Here is a 20,662-nt window from a genome sequence, read left to right on the forward strand (position 1 = left end):
ACCACCTTTTTTTTTTCCCCGCTCTTTGTTCACTTTGACAGTGAGAGCTGGATGAGAAAAGCTGGTGTGTGGATTGTTTGATTGTTCAACTCCCCCCGCGAGGGGCCTGGCCTGACTAGCTAAAGCCTAAAGGGAAGGCAAATATACCCTTATCGCTGAGTACTTAAACAGAATACTCCCTCTGTTCCTAATTGAGAGTCCCTTTAGGGAATTCCAACTATTTAAGGGGACATGCAATGATTAAACCTACATTTAAATTTAATGCCCATCATTTCCACCATTACCCCTATATTCTACCTAATTTATAACACTTTTATATTCACTTGTGAGGGACACTTGTAGAAAATCACCAAATTTCTCTTTCCATTTTTGAAAAGGGACAATCATTTTGTAAGAACCCAAAATAGAATAATGGACTCTCAATTAGGAACGGAGGGAGTATCAGATTTCTCTTCCTCTTCTCCCCCAACCGCTATAACTTTAAGTAACCCTTTAGTGGGATCAACAGTAAACCCTAGGGTCTTGTGCTCAACTCATGTTGGCAACGCCTTGGCTTATAAGATACCCGTGCCTTATGGATAAGTTGCAGGTATCTGGGTTTACCGTGGACTTGCAAGGTTGGATCCAAAGTGGCCCTTCCTTTGAGGGCTTCTCATTACCAAGAAAACAATACATATATGGGTACATACATCTGGATATATGGGCATAGTACCTTCCTTTTTCTTATTTTATCATCCAAATAAGAGGAAGGATAGCTTTTACCTCTGTTGTTCTCTTGTCTTTGCCCTCCTTCCAGCACTTCTCTTTCCTATCACGGTTTTTTTTAATTTTTATTTTTATAAGTATTCATTTTATTTGAAAGGCATCAAGGGGACTGGGGTTGCCACCCATGTACAAAGAAAATGAAGAATCAAAAGGCCAAAAAGCCAACACCACCAAAAAAGACCAATAAAAATGAGCTTATGCACTGCTCTAATTAATGCCAAGAGTTGCTTTGTGCCAGATTACTTGTCCTTGGACCATGGTTCATTGATACTCATAAAGAAAGTCCCCTTTTTTGGAGGCAGCAATAGGAAATTGTATAAAATAAAGTGCTGACTGCCAAGGGGCACAACTCACAAACAAACGAGGAAAAAGAGGAGACTAGATAGTGATTAAAGGTACAGCCATAAATTATTCAGTACAATCCACTCAAGTAGCGAAAGATCATAAGTCATATAGAAAGCTTTCTCAAAGTGTCTTGGATTTCCATTAATCGCCACACACTTTTCCAATCATAACTACTGACTTGAGGTTAGGATGATACTCATTAAATTCCTCCTTGTACTCTTCATGAAGATAATCTATTCTTCTTGGTGTTCCCTTGCTTTCTTAAAGGTAAGACCGGCCAGCTGGTTTTGGCCATCATATGATTAAAACTTGGGGAAAATGATGAACTACTAGTATTGAGGGCCCATTGGTCCAATAACCTGTAAAAGTGGCCTACTAAGATGGCCTATTTTGGTAGGAAGTGGTGTTTCGTTATACTTGTAAGTGGTTGATGTGGGATGACTTAGAGATGGCAATGGTGCGGTTATTGGTAAAACAAAAACAAAAACCCAACCTTGTCCCTAAAATTGAAACCATAACCAAAACTAACGGTTTTCTTTTCATCTAAATTGTTAGAATATTGTTAGTCTTTGCATTGTCCCACATTGGTTAGCTAAGCCTTCTAAGAAGTTATCATTTAATATAAATAAAGATTATATGTGTTTTAACACCCTATACACTTTCTTTATCTCTAATGACGTGGTATCAGAATGGTTCTGATCTAAACCCTAATAGCCACCATACCCTTACACCCCAAAGACCCTCTGGTGATACTTGTCGGAGTTGAATGACCCCTGTTCGAAACACTCGTGTACCATACCCAGCCCTAACCCAGTACTGTTTAATATCAAAATCCCTAAATCAAACATTGACCTTCAATAACCCTCAATCTACCTTCAAAATCCTTAATCCCAGTTCGAAAAATCCCCGATCGTGCTCAAAATCACCTGAATCAAGTTCGAAATCACTCAAACCTTGTTCGAAACACTTACCCATACCTCGAAAACCCTAATCCTGCCCTACCTAGTACTCGAAAACCCAAACCCAGCCCTACCCAGTTGCCCACAACACTCGAAAACCCTAACCCAGCCCATCCAAGCACTCGAAATCCCTACCCAGTCCTTTCCAGCCCCTGCAACAGCTTGAATAGTGCTCGAAATAGCCAGTGCTTGAAATTAGCATCCAATGATCAAAATCTCACCTATCACCTCGGAAATAGCGATTTGTTGGTCACCTAGTGCTTGAACATTGCGATATGGTCTTCGGTTTCTCTTCTGATCCTTTCATCTGATGTGGTAATACGTAGTCTTTGATTCCTTGCTTTCTATATTATGTCGATGCTCTACTTGCTGGTTGCGTTCATCTTGGGCTGCTGCTATGCTAGTTGGTTGGTGGGGTTCTGGATTACTTTGTATCGCTATTGTTTTTTAGTTTATTGGAGTAGTGGTTGGTTGATTCCTGTTTGGCCTATTCTGTTCTTTATCTCAGTCACTTAGAAGGATTGTTGATTGGTTGTTCATTGTTGGTTGTTGAGATTTTGTGTGATGGGGTCTAAGGATAGGCAATAAGGATAATAAAGTATGCATACAACTCGTTGAAAACCTCATACTGATGCCTCACAATCTCATAGCAAGTGGCCTCACAAACTCAAAAAAAAGGTATCCACAACCACATATGGTAATTCGGTGAAGTAGCCATTCAGGCCTGAACGCGAACAGAAGCTACCAATTTGAACACAATGCAGCCCATGTTGAATTAAACCCAGGGTTCAATCAATTAAATGTCCACGAACAAACATGAACAGATGCAGGCCGAAACCTGCGAGGTTAGGATAATCCCGGGATGCCACTCGACCAAGGTTAGCAGATGTACCTCGACGTTACTAATCGCGGACGCCACTTGACATGACCAAGTCACACACTTGATTATGGGAGGAATCCTCAAGTCCAAGCAAGAAATATTTGCAAATATCTGGGTAAGTTTTAGAGACACCCCTTGTACTTTTCCTATTTTCCAACTACACCCCTTCTACTTCATTTTTAAACACTCACACCCTTTATACTTTAGACTAGTTCGGAAATGTTAACAATTTCATCAAATATAATGAAAAAACAGTTAAAGGTGTGTTGACGGGAAATTTACCTCCTAAAATAATTTGACAAGACCAGTTTGCCCCTGAGCCCTTTAGAGCATCTCTAACAGCCTCAACCTTTTCACCACCAGTACCATCATGCCATCTCCGGCACTGTCACCCCTCAACCTCCATAGCAACCACTACCATCCACCATAATTAAAAAAAATCCATTAAATAACGACTCTATGTACCGTTTCATCTTCATCCCAAAAAACAAAGACCTATCCATGAGAGGGATAGATAACTTCTCTCTCTCTCTCTCTCTCTCATGGTTCTGGGTTTCCCATTCTTTGATCTCTTCAATTCTATTTTTGTCACCAAAATTCGTCGAAACTCCCAATGATACCACATTGATTGTTCTCCTCCAGAGATGAGAAACCAAATGTGATTGGCAATAACTGCCTAGTTCCATAGTTGCATAGATTTGAAACCAAGTCCACCCTCATGTTTAGGGGAGCAAATATGCTCCGAAGAGACTTTGGATCCAGTTTTCTTAACAGTTTTCTTGAGGTTAGGTCCAGATCACAGAAATGCTCTAAGTATCGCTTCAACTTCCTTGATTACCTTCTTGGGGATAATAAAGAAGGAAGACCAATAAGTTTGCATTGAGAAAAGTATAGTCTTGATCAACTGATCTCTCCCAACATATGTAAGATCGCTGTTGGTCCAAGACTTGGTTCTAGCAGCAGTGATTTTGTCTTCCATGATCTTGCAATCAATGGCCTTAAGTTTGGTGGACCGCAATGGGACTCCTAGATACCTCATAGGGAGATGACCTTTTTAAAATCCCAACACCTCCAGTATGTCCTTTTTGGAGTTAGCATGAACTCTAGAGAAGAAGTTGCTCTTGCCAGGACTGGAGGACAACCCAAAAAGGGATTCAAATTCATTGAGTGCATGTTGGATATGAAGAATGGTGCTCACCTCTCCTTCGCAGAATATCATAAGATCATCAGCAAAGCAGAGGTTGATGAAGGGATTTCTCCTTTCCAATGGAAGTGGAAGTCATGGAGAAGGGATTTCTCTTTGAGAAGACAAGTCAGGACTTCCATTATAATGAAAAATAAATTTGAGGACAATGGATCCCCTTGTCAAAGAAGGAGCTTTCTCTCTCAATGGATCTGTCAGCCTATTTCTACCGATATTGCGGTTATGTGTTGCCAACGTGAAAACTTGAATGTGGCTCGATTCTTGTCTAGTTTGCCTTAGTCTTTTGTTCCTATTTGCTGTCAGCTACTTGGGGGCAGGAGTTGCCTCCTCTAAGTGAAGTGTTTAGTCATTTTTGTCAGTCTTCTATATCTGATACTAGTCCTGCTGCTCCACTGCCTCCTTATCGTTTTGCTTTGGCCGCATCTACTTCTGGTGGTTACTATTCCTATTGTTCTGGTCATGGTGGTCGGGAGTCAGGGGGAGGTGGCCATGACTTTGGCCATGGAGGCCGCGGGTTTGGTCATGATTTTGGCCGCGAAGGCCGTCGGCAACCATTTGGTGGTCGTGGCTGAGGTCGGGTTTCTCAGTATTGTACTCATTGCAATGGGACCAATCACACTGTTGATTATTGTTGGGTTCTTTATGGTCGTCCGTCTGCGCATCAGGCTACTATCTCTGAGGATGATAAGCATTTATTGACTTAGGGATCTAGCTCCATGCCTCTTATGGTTACTATTCCAGAGGATGAGTACCATCGTCTCACTTCTGTCATCTTCCTCCACCGTTATGTTCGCTCAGAAAGGTTCATCTTATGTTGGTCTTGCTTCCAGTACTCCTTGGGTCTTTGATTCTTGGGTCATTGATTCTGGTGCTTCGGATTATAGTAGCGTTTCCACCATCTTATCTGGTTCTTGTTTTCTTGGAAAATTTTCTCGTCACATTAGCTGATGGTTCTACTGCTAATGTTGCTGGTTTGGGTTATGTCACTTTGAGTTCATTGCTTTCATTAGATTCTATTTTACATGGTCATACAGTCTTCTCTTTGTCAGAAAGCTTACAAAATTCTTAAATTGTTCTGTAACATTCTTTCCTGGCTCGTGTTTTTAGGATATCACGACGGGGAAGAAGATTCTTTTAATTTTTTAATTTTTCTTTTTTGGGGGGGCGGGGGGTGAACATGGTAGCCTCTATTATTTTAGTGATGGCAATCTATCTTCTTAAGTTGCACTTCAGTCATCTCTTTCACCATATCAGCATCATTGTCGTCTTGGGCATCCGTCTCTTCAGAATCTCAAGTGGATGGTCCCATCTTGTGGTCGTGTCATTGTCTTACCGTGTGAAGTCTTGTGAGTTTAGTAAACACCATCGTGTTTCCTTCCCCCAGGATAGAGAGTCGGGTGTCGAGACTTTTTTATTTGGTTCATTAAGATATTTGAGGTCCTATTCATGTTCCGTCACGTTCTGGTTTTCAGTATTTTGTTATTTTTGTGGATGATTATTCCCGGATTACTTATGTTTATCTTATGAAAGAACGGTTTGAGTTGTATGCAGTTTTTAAGTTATTTTATCAGGAAATAAAAACTTAGTTTGATGTTCCTATTCGTATTTTTTCGTTTTGATAATGCTCGTGAATATTATCGTAAGGCTTTATCTGTTTTCTTTAATGATCATGGTATTATCCACCAAACATTTTGTCTCGAACTCCACAACAGAATGAAGTCACCAAGCGCAAGTTGCGACATATGCTAGAAGTTGCCTATGCTCTTCCAAATCCTATTGGAGTGATGCTGTTCTTACTGCAGCATATCTTATCAATCGTATGTCGTTCATAGTCCTAGGGGGTCAGATTCCACAGTGTTTTGTTCCCTGGTCGTCCACTACATTCTCTACCCCCCGTGTGGTTGGGTGTACATGTTATGTTCAAGCTCTAGATCCAAGACAGGGTAAATTGGATCCTCGATCCGTCAAATGTGTGTTGCTTGGGTATTCTCGCACTTAGAAGGGGTACAAGTATTACTCTCCTTCTCTTCGTTGTGAGTTTGTGTGCTGATGTGACCTTCCTTTTTTCCGTCCTCTTCTTCGGTGGATCCGTCTCCCTACCATTGCTCTTTGCAAAGGTACTCGTACTTGTACTTCTCATCTCATTGCTCATTATGTCTCCTATGATCACTTATCTCCATCTCTTCGTGCATTTGCTTGTCTGTATTTGTTCCTAACACTGTCCAGGAAGCCTTGTTTATTACTGAGTGGTGGACAGCGATGGAGGATGAAATGTCAGCCCTTTTTCATAATGGCACTTAGGAGTTGGTACCTCTTCCACTTGGAAAGACCATTGTTGGGTGTAACGGGGTGTTTACAGTCAAGTACCATCCTAATGGATCTGTTGAAAGCTACAAAGTCCGTCTCGTTGCTATGGTTATATTCGGACATATGGTGTTGATTATGCCGAGACTCTCTCTCCAGTTGCCAAACTTGGTTTTGTTTGACTTCTTATCTCTCTTGCAGCCAATCTTGGTTGGCCCCTGTTTCAGTTGGATGTTAAAAATGCATTTCTTTATGGGGATCTTCAGGAGGAAGTTTATACGGAGCAATCACCAGGGTTTTTTATTGAGGGGGAGCCTAATCAGTTGTGTCATCTTCACAAAGTGTTGTTTGGCCTTAAGTAGTCTCTTAGAGCCTAGTTTGGTAATTTCAGTGACGCTGTTATATAATTTGGCATGCATCGATGTCAATGTGATCATTTCATACATTCTCTCACATCTGATTTCGGAAAGGTATTATTGATCGTCTATGTGGATGATATTATCATTACTGGTGATGATCAGAAAAACATTGATGAGTTGAAAGGTTTCTTACAGCATGAGTTTCATACCAAAGACTTGAGAAAATTGCGGTATTTCTTGGGTATTGAGGTGACACGATTTAAAGATGGTATTAGTTTATATCTCAGCGAAAGTATGTTTTGGATATTTTGGAGGAAATTGGTTTGTTGGGGACTAAGCCTGTTGCCCCTATGGATCCCAACATCAAACTTTGTGTTAGTCAGGGGGAGTTATTTTCAAAACCGGAACAGTATCGTCGCTTGGTTGGTAAGCTAAATTATCTAACTAATACATGCCTGGACATCTCGTTTGCCGTTAGTATTGTGAATCAGTTTATGTCTGCTCCTCGTTTTCCACATTGGGAGGATGTTGTTAGAATTGTGAAGTATCTTAAGGCACATCTAGGACTTGGTTTGTTCTACTGGGCTATTGGACACTTGCGTGTTGAGGTGTTCACCAATTCTGATTGGGCAGGAGGACCATCCGACAGAAGATCTACTATAGGGTATTGTGTCTTTTTGGGTGGAAATCTTGTCAATTGGACGAGTAAGAAGCCAGTGGTCGCACGGTCAAGTGTAAAAACAGAGTATCGATCAATGGCCCACGTGAAATGTGACTTTGTATGGGTGCACTCGTTTCTTGAGGAAATCGGATTTGGGGTGAAACTTCTAGGGGTGAGCATGGGTCTGGCCGGTTCAGTTTTTCCCTCGGCCCGCCACCCTAACCGATGCCCTCGAGTTCATAGAAACGTCACCCGCAGCCGATTGGTATATTCGTCGAAACTGCAGTTTCGGGTCAGCCGTTTGTCGGTCAGTTTCAACGGGTTGAGATCTACCCATCTTTCTGGTTTCTTTCAATGAAATGGAGAAGAGAAGAGAGGCCTTGGACTGCAAAAGAGAAATGGCTTTGTGATTCTCTCATAGAACGCATATGGAGGGCCTCACAATGGTTATGGTGGTCGCGTGTTATGGATCCATTTTCACATTTGCAGAGGGAACGGAGAAGAAAAAGTGATGAGAGAGAAAGAGTGCTCTGTGTGTGGACCTAGTTTCAAATGGTGGAGCTGGTTTCATAATTGCAGAGAGACAGAGAGAGTGCTCTGCGTGTGGACCTAGTTTCAAATGGTGGTATTGGTTTCATAATTGCAAATGCAGAGAGAGAGAGAGAGAGAGAGAGAGAGAGAGAGAGAGAGAGAGAGAGCATATCCACTTTTTACGTTGCAAGCATCTGAAAATAGTGATAGTGATAAGGTGTATCATCCGTTAGGATTATGCCATGTGTATTGTGTAGCTAGCTTATTTTAATCAGACTGTTCGGGTTTGACGGGTAGGGAATGTCTGCATCTGAAGGCCGATTAGAAAATCGAATATTTTACATCTACGAAATCGAGGGCCGATCGAATACTTGATCATGCGGCAATTCACATTGCATCAAATCTAGTCTTTCATGAAAGAACTAAACATATTGAAGTGGATGGTCATCTTATGCGGAAAAGGTTAACTAGTGGTGTGATAGCTACTCTCTTTGTATCCACCAGCGTCTAGTTGATTGACATGTTTAATAAATCGTTATTCAAACCATGGTTAGAGTTGCTTTGTAACAAGCTGGAACTTTTTAATATCAGCTTGAGGGGGAATGTTAGAATATTTTTAGTCTTTGACGTTGTCGCACATTGGTTAGCTAAGCCTTGTAAGGAGTTATCGTTTAATATAGATAAACATTATGTGTGTTAGTGTTAATTAACACTCTATACACTTTCTCTTATCTCTGACAACATACACCATAGTCAAAACTGTTGGTTACTGGTTTGGTTTTTCACCAAAATCAATGGGCAACATTTTTAGTAACCTAACCTTAATCAACCACTCCCGGAAAAAAAAAACCTTAATCAACCCCATGAACGGGCAGAAAAAAATGTTGATAACAATGTAAATTATAAGTGTAATCTATGAAGTACCGACACCTCTAGAGGTCGAAGAATCGCAGTGTCAGGACATGGCGGGACACCTCGGAGATACGCACGGGACACGCCACGTGGCGTGTCCCGTATTTTAATATTAAATTTTGAGGGGGACACGGCAGGGGCCAAACTATAATTTTTTTTTAAATTTTGGGGGCCAAATTGTAATTTTTGAAAAAATTGGGGGTCAAACTGTAATTTTTTTAAAAAATTTGGGGCCAAATTATAATTTTTTTAAAATTTCTGGGTGTTAAACTATAATTATTTATTTATTTATATATATATAAATAAATAAATAAATATACACGTGGCGTGTCCGCCGCCGTGTCCGTGTCCCCATTTTTTTGAATTCCCGTGTCTCTGTGTCGGTTTCGGGGTCCGTGTCGGTGTCCGTGTCCGTGTCGGTGCATCATAGAGTGTAATTAACACAGTGATTCAATCTCCAAAAATGGACAAAAATTCCAGCTTTGTTGAAGAAAAGCTAGAACTCAAAGCTGTATAATAGCGCTATATATACATGTAAAGGTATTTTTCGTAATTATATTGAGGTTAGATTTTGGTGCGGTTATCATATAAAATTGAAACAAAAACCAAACTGGATGGTTTTTACAAATTAAAATCCAAAACCATAACCGCGGTTAAAAACTGCCCTGGTCGGTTCAATTTGGTTAACCATCGGTTCGGTGTAGATTGCCATATCCCTATAGGATGTCACAATCATACCCACTTTCATGTGCACTGTCCTCATTGCGCCATTGCCCAACAAACTTTCTCTGGGGGCCATGGTGTAGCAGTTAGTTCTATGCGGCACCATGTTCTGACAGAATGGATCCAAGAGGTGGCTGGCACAGAAGCTAGAGGTGCCCCCACCACGTAGAGCTTGGTTGTGCTATGATATTATTTAAATCAACCCTTCCTGTGCTGGCCCAATAACTTGTGAAAGTGGCCTATCAACATGGCCCAAATTCTTAGCCCAATATTTTTTTTTTGTTTGATAGGCTTAGCCCAATTATTTTGGTACGTGGTGTTTACATACCATGTATACAACTTGTGAGTGGTCGATGTAGGATGTGACATGAACAGTCTCCATAGGAGAAATAAAAGTGAGGATTTTCGTGTGCAGACTGTTCAGGAAAAATTTGCTTGCTATAAAGCTAGGCAATTTAATATGTAGGACTCAGGACTCAGTAGGAGTAGAGAAATGAAAATTAGATTTCAACCAAATTTGGCTAGGAAGGTTAAATTAAATATCACAAATTTTCTTTTCTTTTGTCTCTTGGGATATGCCCCTTGCAAACTTGTACACTTGCTTAACCTTTTTTATATTTCAAGTTGATTTACCTAAAAAAAAATATCACAAATTTCTTTGTTAAAAATATTCTAAGCATGATATGAGGATGGGTCAAGTGAGCTTAGTTAAATGATTTGGTTTTGTCAAAATCGCACGATTCAAGATTCACACAAAAACGGTACGAATCTATAGGTGAATCAAGGTTTCTATAAAATCGGTGGTGAATCGTACGATTCACGATTTGATTTGTGATTCACGGAGCAACAATACGAATCTTTAGGTGAATCAAGGTTTATCACAATTAGTGCATTCGACAAATATGAAAAGGATTGTACATGTGTTGGTCTACAAGCTAATATCGTACCTATTGGGCTACAAACTTTTATTGTGTTGAGGCTAAGTTTTCATTCTATAATGATCAATCTTTAACATCTATATGCAAATTTATTTTACTATGGTATTTACTTTCCTATTATGTACAAGTGTCTTTCGGCATAGACTAATGATAGAAAACAAACATCAACATTGACTTAAGCTTAAATTTTACAATTTTACAATGTATCTTTATTATGTAGGCGTATACATACATGTTCCAATGTAATTTTGAAATTTGGACCGAATCGTTACAATTCACGATTCAGAAAAGGGTCAATCCGACCCTCGATTTGATTCGTGATTTGATAAGGTTTCTTGAGGCCGGTGTCCAATTCATGATGGGAGCTAGGTAGAATCTTTTTTGTATGAGCATTTATTCCAAAATTAGAGTGCTCATAACGTTGTAATACTCTAGATATGGAAGAGTCCAGAGCTTGTCCTTGGGAGATTGCGAATAAGTATGCTTGGTTGGGAAATGGTTGTATGGCTGAACTTAAGCACCTGAACCATTGGTCCATTTGAGTCTACCCATGGATTGAAACTTGTTGAAGCCCCTGCAACACGACGACCTTGTGCATTTCCCAAGAATACAAGTTCCAAATCCTAATTGCTTTTCTGAGCAGACCCTAAGAAACCACGGTTTTTTGATCCAGCTGCAGAAATAAATCTCTGACCCTGATATCCTTAATGGACCCTGCATATTGGAATCTGAAAGCAATCTTCGTGGCTGAGTTTTGGAGTGGAACTTATACTAATAACCTGCCACAGACCATCTCGTATGTAGAGAAACAACAGTGTCACCTTACTATATGCGATAAAGATGGGAACACGTGATTCATATATAGTTAACTGAAATGCCCAACCGAGGGCACTGTGGGTGTTACAGTGAAGACTTTTGGCATTGGATTCATTGTAATTTTATAGTAAATGCTTGAACGAAGAAGTTTTCTGGCCTTGCCCCTTATAATCGTGGAAATGACATAATAATCTTCCTCATTTGTGTTTGGAAATGGGTTGTGGTTTGGGTCTGTTCAAACTGTTTCTTGAAGGAAGAAATCTAATGATATGGCTCATTTTCATTTGCAGGGGGTGGATCAGGTTTGTACTACCGTCCATTTTTGTAATTCTTGCAGTTCTCATGATCTGGCGTAAGCATGCAAACAAAGGGAGGCCATTGGAAGCATATAAAATCACAGTTCCCCCAACTAAAAATGCAGTAGAACAGCTGCTAAGCTTACAAGAAGCCATCACTCAAGTTGAATCTCTAATTCAGGCTGGAAATATTGTTCTATTGAAAGTTAGAGCTCTCTTAATTGCTGCACTTCCTCAGGTATTTGCCTTAGTCGGCTAAGCCATTGTATTTTTATATTCTCTTCTTTAAAGCAGTTCAAGAATGCACAAGATTTTATTAGTTGTATTATTGAAGGAAATTCAGATAATTTGGAGGTAAGATTTTCGATCAATGATGCGTGCACACACACACGGAGTCACATATATGGAGATTTGTATCTATATCCCAGCTGAATATATTTGTGTACCACTGCCCAACTCATTCATCTTTTAACTTATCAAAAAAAACAAAAAACTCAATACATCTTTTAGCTTTGTTACTGGCTTCTATGGGGTTGACTTCCTACCATTTAAGTGAGACACATTGGCAAGTCATATTGGGGCATTGTGAGCTTAAAGTGCCAAATATTTCCCAACTCCAGTTTGGAACGCATTTATTCGTCCAATAGCTGAATTCAACTCATGAACGCTAATACTGAAACCAAGATAAAAATGGGGGTTGTGATGCTATTTTTCTTTCATTACTGGTACAATATTTCATAATGATGCGAGTTATACTAGTATGATTCTTTCTTTTGAAGCATATTCATCAAACAGAACCCATTTTTGATTGCTGGTTCTGACATTTAACTGTTTCTTTGTTTCGATTTTCAGGCCACCGAAAGGGTTGCTATGTTGTTAGTTTCCGCGGCCTTGTTTTTGGCACTCATACCTCTTAGACTCTTGATCTTGTTGGTTTTCATCGAGTCTTTCACAAGGGAGATGCCACTGAGGAAAGCCAGCAGCGATAGATGGCTAAGGCGGGTGAGAGAATGGTGGTTCAGTATTCCAGCAGCTCCTGTTCATCTGATCAAAGCTGATGACAAGAAAAGGAAATAAATGATTTGTAAGCGAGAAAACAATTGCATTCGAAAGTCACATAGCAGATTAATTGTGGTTTCTACCAGTCACCCTCTAATGTGCTTTGTGTATATACCAGGGTGATTTCGGTTTTCTGCGAGCAAGCATTTCATGCAGAAAGACCTATATTGTGTACGTCTGCCGGTTTTTTTTTTTTCCGTTCTGTTTCTTAAAGTTATATACTTGCTTTGACCACAAAAACAATAACCTTTCAGCCGATTTTCGTCCTTGCTTGACCAGTGAGTTTTGGAATCAAACTCCATTTTGCATTCTATCAATCAAGGCTGGAATGAATCAGGGTAAATATTTTTCTTTTGGGTAAATTAGCTTGAAATATAAAAGAAGATTAAGCTAATATATAACCTAAAGGGGGCATATCCTAAGAGGAAAAAAAGCAAAAAGAAAACAAAATGACAGGGAAACGGAAAAATTAGCCCAAATGGCTACATTGAAGATGTCTAGGAAGAGAATGAGAAAAATGACACCAAAAGAGTGATTTTAATCCCTTTGAGGGAACTTAAGTAAAGAATAAACCGTGCTCCCACCTCTATCTAAACATGCTCCCTTTCCTTTCTATGTATTGAATAAGTACCCAATCGTATCGTACCGCTCTTGCTCTCTATACCTCCGGCGAGCTTTGTTTCCTGCTCTGGCGTTCATATCTCATGCGTTCGAGACCTCTTTCTTTGGCAATGTGCTCCGACGACTTTGTATTTCGCCACCAATCATGCATGCAATCTGTTTTCCCCTTCTTTTATCAGTCGCTCGGCCTCCCATTTCGCTTACCCCTTTTCCGTTTGAGTGACTGCTCTCTCTCTCTCTCTCTCTCTCTCTCTCTCTCTCTCTCTCTCCCCCTCAACTGATCACCCCCCCTCTCCCATCCTCGCCTTCTCGTCCAATCGGTATGTTCTTTTCTCCGATTGGATCAGGTTTCCCGCCCCTTTATACCCTTTCCTATTCAATCCAATCGTGGGGTGTGCTTGCATGTGGTTTGATTGGTTTCAACAGGTGCTGTTGAAGGGAGCTTGGATTTGTTGGAGTCCTTGTGGTCTATTTTGTTGCGGCGCTGTTGATGCTGGGGTTGATGATGGTGATGGGGTGGATTACCCTTATTCCATCATTGGTAACCCCCTCATCAAAGAGTAGGTTTAGCGACCCTTTGTCTAGTGGATTATTGTCAACAGACTCTTCTTCCTTTGCTCCTTCAACTTCGAGGTTGTCCACCTCGTCTATTGGCCAGTAGTCATCGGTAGGTGCATAAGGGTCATAGAAATAGATCGGGATCCTACAAAGTTCTTCAATTATGTCTTCCACCTCTTCGTCGTTGATCGTTCTTGTGAACATGATGTGGTTATCTTCAGAGATAATTACCCCAGACTCGGTTGATCCATCGGGGTCATGTACTTGGAAGGGTCAAAAGCCTTGACAGTGGGACTGAATTGGCCAGATAGCTTTGTGACAATTTGAAAGTGCGAATCAAACATGAATAGTGATGCATCCATTTTTACTTGAAAATTTTTCCTTAGTTAGACTGGTTAGCTTACCCCCTTTTTTTTCTTGATTTCAAAAGCCCTTAAGGTTATCCTGCAAAAGAGAACTTTACAACATACATATATATAATTGGTGTGAGGAAGAACTTTTACAAACAAATGCAAGTAGATTCCTAACCTGCAAGTTCCTGTCTTATTTTGATAAATTCTATGGCTCTTCTAATCACATGTATGGTTTGGGTGGTCTCAAGGGTGCTCCGTTGTCAAAGAGCACCAGTCCTCTCACCAGCCCATCATAGGCGGCAATCAGGTTATCCCTTTTTTGATATACTACTAGGTACAAGTGACTGTGGAGTTTGCTGGAACCTCTAACATACCCCGTAACATGCCGGGATATTAGGTGAACTCAACGAGGTTGCCCGCTCGATGCATATGATACAAGAATTAAATAAAGCAAGTATTAATCCTATGTCAAACTTTTTGGTTATGGCTCTCAAGTCCCCAGCGGAGTCGCCAAAAACTGTAAACATCTCCCAAAAGGGGCATCGCCATATGGATTGATCATGTTTGTTTGGTTCCACTTCATAAACCAAGATCGTGGAAATTCCCATGGCTAGGAACATCGCCACACAATAATGGTTATCATCAATAGAGTCACCACCTAGTTTATAAAAACTAAAAAAAATAGATAGAGATTCCGCGTACGAGAGCCAAGAGTCCAATAAGGGGAAGGAGTTAGGCATCCATCTTTGCCCAGTCGTGAGACTGGCCTATAATCATTCAACATAGGATATACACTTGCTTTATTTAATTCTAACACGTAATCTGTTTTTATGCCTTTAACAAATGATACAGCGAGCTAGAATAGTAAGCAATACATGCATCAAAAATAGAGAACAGACTATCCCAGGGAATGGATCCTGTGGCCGGTGAATGGATGTCATGGCCTAGGGATCCTTCTGGATCGATGTATCAGCCGAGAGAATGATATCCTAGCCGATATTCTTCCTCACACCAGATTAAATGATTAACAGAAAATTAGAATGTTACGATTTTAAGTACAGGAACATAAGAAGAATCAAACCATAGGCCCCTGGGCCTCACCACCTTGATCCCTCAGTGCACAATTGCTTCGGATTGAGGATGATTGACTGATTTGCTTCTTGAAAATCCTAGGGTTAGGATTTGTATTTCGAGAGTTTGATCGTCGCATTGCGGCTACCTTCGGGATATTAGGGCTTTTGTAGAGGGAATATGAGAGTTTTTCTGCAGAATCTCGTGGCTATTGGGGGTGAATTGTGTGTCTAATTTCGGAACCCAAAGGCCCCTTTATATAGGCAATTGGTGACTTACTCCAACCAATCATAATGCATGAATTAATGGGAAGTATTTATACACAAGATCTCTTCTTATAATCTCCTTTTGTAGCCCGAAAGAATCGGAATTTGGCTGCTAGGGTTTTGAGCACGGATCAAACGATTGACAGAACATTCTAGAATCTAGAAAAATGATGATCTGGCGGCCGAGGAATGGATATGGCAGCTGAAGAATAGATCTGGCTATCGAGGAATCAATGTCTCAGGGAGATTTTCAAACATGTTTCACGGGTGAAAGAATGAAGTTGAGGCTGTGAGATGGATCTCGCGGGCGATAGATGGATTCTCCTAGGATTCTGTGTTTCTGTTTGAAAGGCTATATGGCTCGGAATTGGGTCCTCTAAGTGGCTAAAAGTACTCACCGAAAGTCCACGGGTTTACGAGAAGTCAATTAGCAATCACATGTATCCATTCATCATCGGGATGGTCCCCAAGGTGGGACTTGAAATAATCGTTAGGCCAAATTGGGGTGTCTACAATTACATTGTTCCCTTTTGATCTTCCCCTGATCAAGTTGCGTTTTCCAATCTGAAAGGACTTTATTTAGGTTATAACGGGGCCAAGGCTTGGGTTTAACAAAGAGAGGATAACATGCTCAAAAAGTTTTGTTTTGCTTTGGGTGATTAGAGCTAATAGCTATCTTGAGTTTGAACAATTCTTGGAACTTTTGTGAATTGCGTCGTAGCGACGACTTTGCACTGGGGGAACAGCTCTTTGAAACTTTTGCAGAATTATGACACCTCTTTTTGCGTGCCCTCATTTTTTCTTTTTTCCTTGATGTGGTCATTCAATACCTGGATCTCTCGGGCTTTCTAATTGACCCTTTAGAGAGGTTTGGGTCGGTTATCCCCAAGCCAAACGGCTTTAGAGCACCAGGTTTTAAGAGACCCCTACGAACTTAATTGCTCGAGTCAAAAAGGCTTTATGTTGAGATCCAAGCTAACCACATTCAATGTGCCTTCACAAGGTCTATCCATCTTTTGACACAAACAATACAGTGGGAGCATACTCCGATTGCCCGGTTACTACTTAATGGACGCCCGGATAAGCATTAACAATATAGCATGCAATTTCTTTTTATCAAGGAAGGAGTTCCAAAGACAAATGGTAACCACATGTTTGGGCACTTTCTTATTTCACCCTAGTGTGGGGAATAGCTGCCTAGCTGGGTTCGTTTGAATTGATTTAAGCTCCAAGGGATATATTTATGTTTTGGATAAAAGCAAAGAATGCCTTTCATTTTGAACTGCTCAACTTGATAAAAAGAAACTCGTGAATGCTCTATGTAGGGAGATATTCCCGAACAGGTCCAAAGAAGGGCCCGAACACGCTGTGAAGGAAAGTCATCGCACCATGGACCAGTGACATGAGAAGTCATTGGTCCAGAAAAGTTACAAGAGTCTTGGTTCAGTAAAACATGAGAAGTTATTGGACCAAATAAAAGGAAAGTGACATGAGAAGCCACTGTTCAAAGAAAATTGTTCGGCAATGAGAAAGCCGAACAGGAGGAGAGCTCCTAAGAAGGAAATGGTCCAAATAATTAATAAAAGACCAGTTACATGTGAAGTAACTGGTCCAGGCCGTCTGTTCGGCCATGAGATGGCCGAACAAGGAGAGAAGTCCTATCAGAGGGAACACTCTGAAAGAGTCCAGAAACAGTGGTTTTCCCTTAAAAAGTATGATCCCGAGAATATAGGATCTGTAAAAGATACCCAATGGGAATGGGATGTTCGACTTGTTATGGAAAAGAGTCCTACAAGGGTTAAGGAAATAAACTGATAAAGGAACGAGAATCCAAGAGATCCTAGTTTTCCTATACGAGGTAGGAAACCTAGGGCAATATGGATACTTGGGCAGCAAGCATCCATAAATCTATAAATATGAGGTAAACCTAGAGGTGAAAGGTACGCAATACATTGCATTCATACGTGATTTCCTATTGATATTTAGGGTTTACAATCAGTACGAGATACTAACAAAGGCATCGGAGGGCCTTTGCCACGAGAGGCAAAGGTGCGTTCACTCCTTGTCTGTTTTACAGGTCAAGGGTTCTGACGACGAATTAGGGTTCCGGTCAAGAGGCACGAGAAGCCGTTACAATCTAGTGCTGATCAAAAGCACTAGATTGTAACGGCTTCTCGTGCCTCTTGACCGGAACCCTAATTCGTCACCTACAATTGGCACCGTCTGTGGGAAACGAAAGAGTTCCCTTTGAAATACGACCATGGTGGAAGTAGATCCAGCAACACCGCACGACCCAAAGGATGTGTTAGATGGAGGAGGGATAAATCTCCACCTGGGGCTCCGAGAAAGCCCGAGGGTGGACACAGGAGGACCACGAGTAAGGGCCGCCCCCTTACCATCCATAATAAAAATAGAGATGGAGAGACGGCTTCGAGATCCACGAGAAGGAGTAAATCCCATCGAAGGGATGAATCGGTCGCACACTCCAGGAGTGTGCACCGTAGCGAAGACGTTCTTGATAAAAAGAGGCAAGAAATCGAGGAGTATGCTCGTCTGATTAAAAAACGAGAACATGAGATCAGAGAACTAGAGAGAATCAGGAAACATCCGGAGGACTCCGGACTGTCTCGAAGAAATTCCAGAGGCAGTGGGTATGCTATGGTACAATTCAGAAAAGCTCCTTCACGAGGAAGAAGGAGCAGGAGCAGAAGTCCAACCCCAAGGCGACGTAAAGCTTCTCCACGAAAAGAGAGGAGCAAAACCCGAACGCCGGAGAGAAGGAGGGATTCTCCAAGAAAGAGGAGAAACAGAGGTCGAAGCTCTACCCCTGAGGAGGAAGGGAGTAGGAAACATCATAGGGACAGGTACGAACGACCTGATTCCGATTGGGAAAGAACTAGACCCAACAAAAAGAAAGGACCAGAGGATGAAACCATAACTGCATGAGAAGCAGCACGGAAAGCACTCAAGAATATAGCATCCTCCCCTTTTGCAAGAAAGTTACAGGAGGCTAGGTTGCCGACCAGAGTGAAACACGGAACGTTCATCCTCTACGAGACAGATGCTGATCCCGTGGCACATATACAGCATTACCAGCAGGCGATGTTTATGCATGAAGGAGATGATGCAATTATGTGCAAGATGTTCCCGTCAAGTTTGGGGAAGGTAGCTTTGTCTTGGTTTCACAGGTTGGGTTCACGCTCCATCCGAACATGGGTGCAGTTGGCCGAGGAATTCACTGCACGATTTTTGATGAGCAGGAAAGCTCCAAAAACATTTGAGAGTCTTTCCTTTATGAAGCAAGGCGAGGACGAGCCGATCAAGACATATGCAAAAAAATACTGGGAAACCTTTAATGAAATTGAAGGTTGCAGCGAAGAATACGCCATAGCCACGTTCAAGACAGGTTTACCTGTTCGGAGGGAGCTGCGTAAGTCCTTAAACATGAGCCCAGTGCAGACACTGGCAAAGCTGATGGAGCGAATTGAGCAGCACGCCAGAAACGAGGATGATATTCTTCGGGAAGATGGCAAGCTGGCTGCCGAGCAAGTAAAGGGGCCTATAAAGAAAGCAGACAAGCCAGAGCCCAAAACTTATCGTGAAAGAAAAGATTATGGGCAGGCAAAGAAAGAACAGTACAAGGACAAACAAGCTCCGGATCCAAAGTCATTCTTCTCAATAAATACGGTCTGGAAAGAGCCCATTTACAGAATTTTTTATCGAATAAAGAATCAGCTCTATTTCAAATGGCCTCCAACTCTAGGTGGGAATAAAGATGCAAAATGTGCTACGAATTAGCGCTGCAGCTACCATAAGGATTGGGGCCATATGACAGAAGATTGTGAGATGTTTAAACGGCATCTTGATGATTTGGTCTCACGAGGTTATCTCAAGGAATTTATCCAAAAAGATCTCAAGGACAAAGAAAAAGCAATGGAGTTGGATTACGAGCAGAATCCAAAGGGAGTAATCCATATGATACATGTATTAGCCGAGCCTTATACGAGAAATGAGGTGAGATTGCTTCAGAGACAAATAAAACATGACCAACATGTGATGCAGTTGGGAAAGAAGAGAGGGCGTAACGAGGAAGTATGCAACGAAGGCATAGTTTTTACAGATGAAGATCTGGGAGGAGTCCAGGTACCTCATAATGACGCTTTAGTCATAACCCTACGAGTTGGGGAATATGACATGGAAAGAATCCTGGTGGACTTTAGGAGTTGCACCGAAGTGCTGTATTACGATGCATTCAAGAAATTGGGACTGACTCAAGAAGACTTGGTACAATCAGTAACCCCTTTGGTCGGATTTGGAGCAGGAGCAGTCTGGCCATTGGGAAAGGTAACTTTACCTGTTCGGGCTGGGACAGTGGTACTACGAACTGACTTCCTGGTGGTGGATGTACCGTCCTCCTATAACGTGATTATAGGGATAACATGGTTACACAAGATGAGGGCAGTCTCTTCTACTTTCCATCAAATGGTAAAATTCCCAGGATCCAATGGGATTGAACAGATCAAGGGTAACCAAAAGGTAGCTCAACAATGCTTGGTATCCATCATAAAAAGAATCCATAACACCCACCATGTCAACACAGTGGAAATTCCAGATCAGCCGACCATTGAGGATATCGGTAAGGACCCAACCGAGAGGGTAGTTGAGGGTTTGAAGAAAACACAGATCAACGAGATTGATCCAGATAGGTATTTTTTGATTGGGGAATCACTGCCAGCAGAGGAAGAGACTGAATTGATAAGTTTCTTAAAGACTTATGTCGACGTATTTGCCTGGACACCAGAAGAAATGCCTGGGGTAAGTGCAGACGTAATTTGCCACCATTTAAACGTTGATCCTCAGCATAAGCCAATCGTTCAGAAAAAACGGAGGGCAGCCGTGCAGCATGTGGATGCAGTTATCGAAGAGGTCGATCGTTTGTTGGAGGCCAAAGCAATACGTGAAGTCTACTACCCAGAATGGTTATCCAACACCGTTGTGGTGAAGAAAAAGAATGGAAAGTGGCGAGTCTACGTAGACTTCA

At 41.4% G+C, this 20,662-nt stretch overlaps 1 protein-coding gene across 2 annotated transcripts in view; it reads left to right on the forward strand.

Moving 5' to 3' along the window:
* The window catches only part of LOC131311927 (uncharacterized), a 29,012-nt gene extending 15,943 nt beyond the window's left edge, over positions 1-13,069 (forward strand). For both annotated transcript variants that reach the window (XM_058339566.1, XM_058339567.1), the window contains 2 exons: positions 11,688-11,931; positions 12,546-13,069. In XM_058339566.1, the coding sequence (XP_058195549.1) occupies positions 11,688-11,931; positions 12,546-12,770 (469 nt within the window). In that variant the 3' untranslated portion in view covers positions 12,771-13,069. The remainder of the gene's footprint in view (positions 1-11,687; positions 11,932-12,545) is intronic.
* Positions 13,070-20,662: the final 7,593 nt, after the last annotated feature.

The sequence above is a fragment of the Rhododendron vialii genome, chromosome 12a (genome assembly GCF_030253575.1).
Source record: "Rhododendron vialii isolate Sample 1 chromosome 12a, ASM3025357v1".
Taxonomy (NCBI): Eukaryota; Viridiplantae; Streptophyta; class Magnoliopsida; order Ericales; family Ericaceae; genus Rhododendron; species Rhododendron vialii.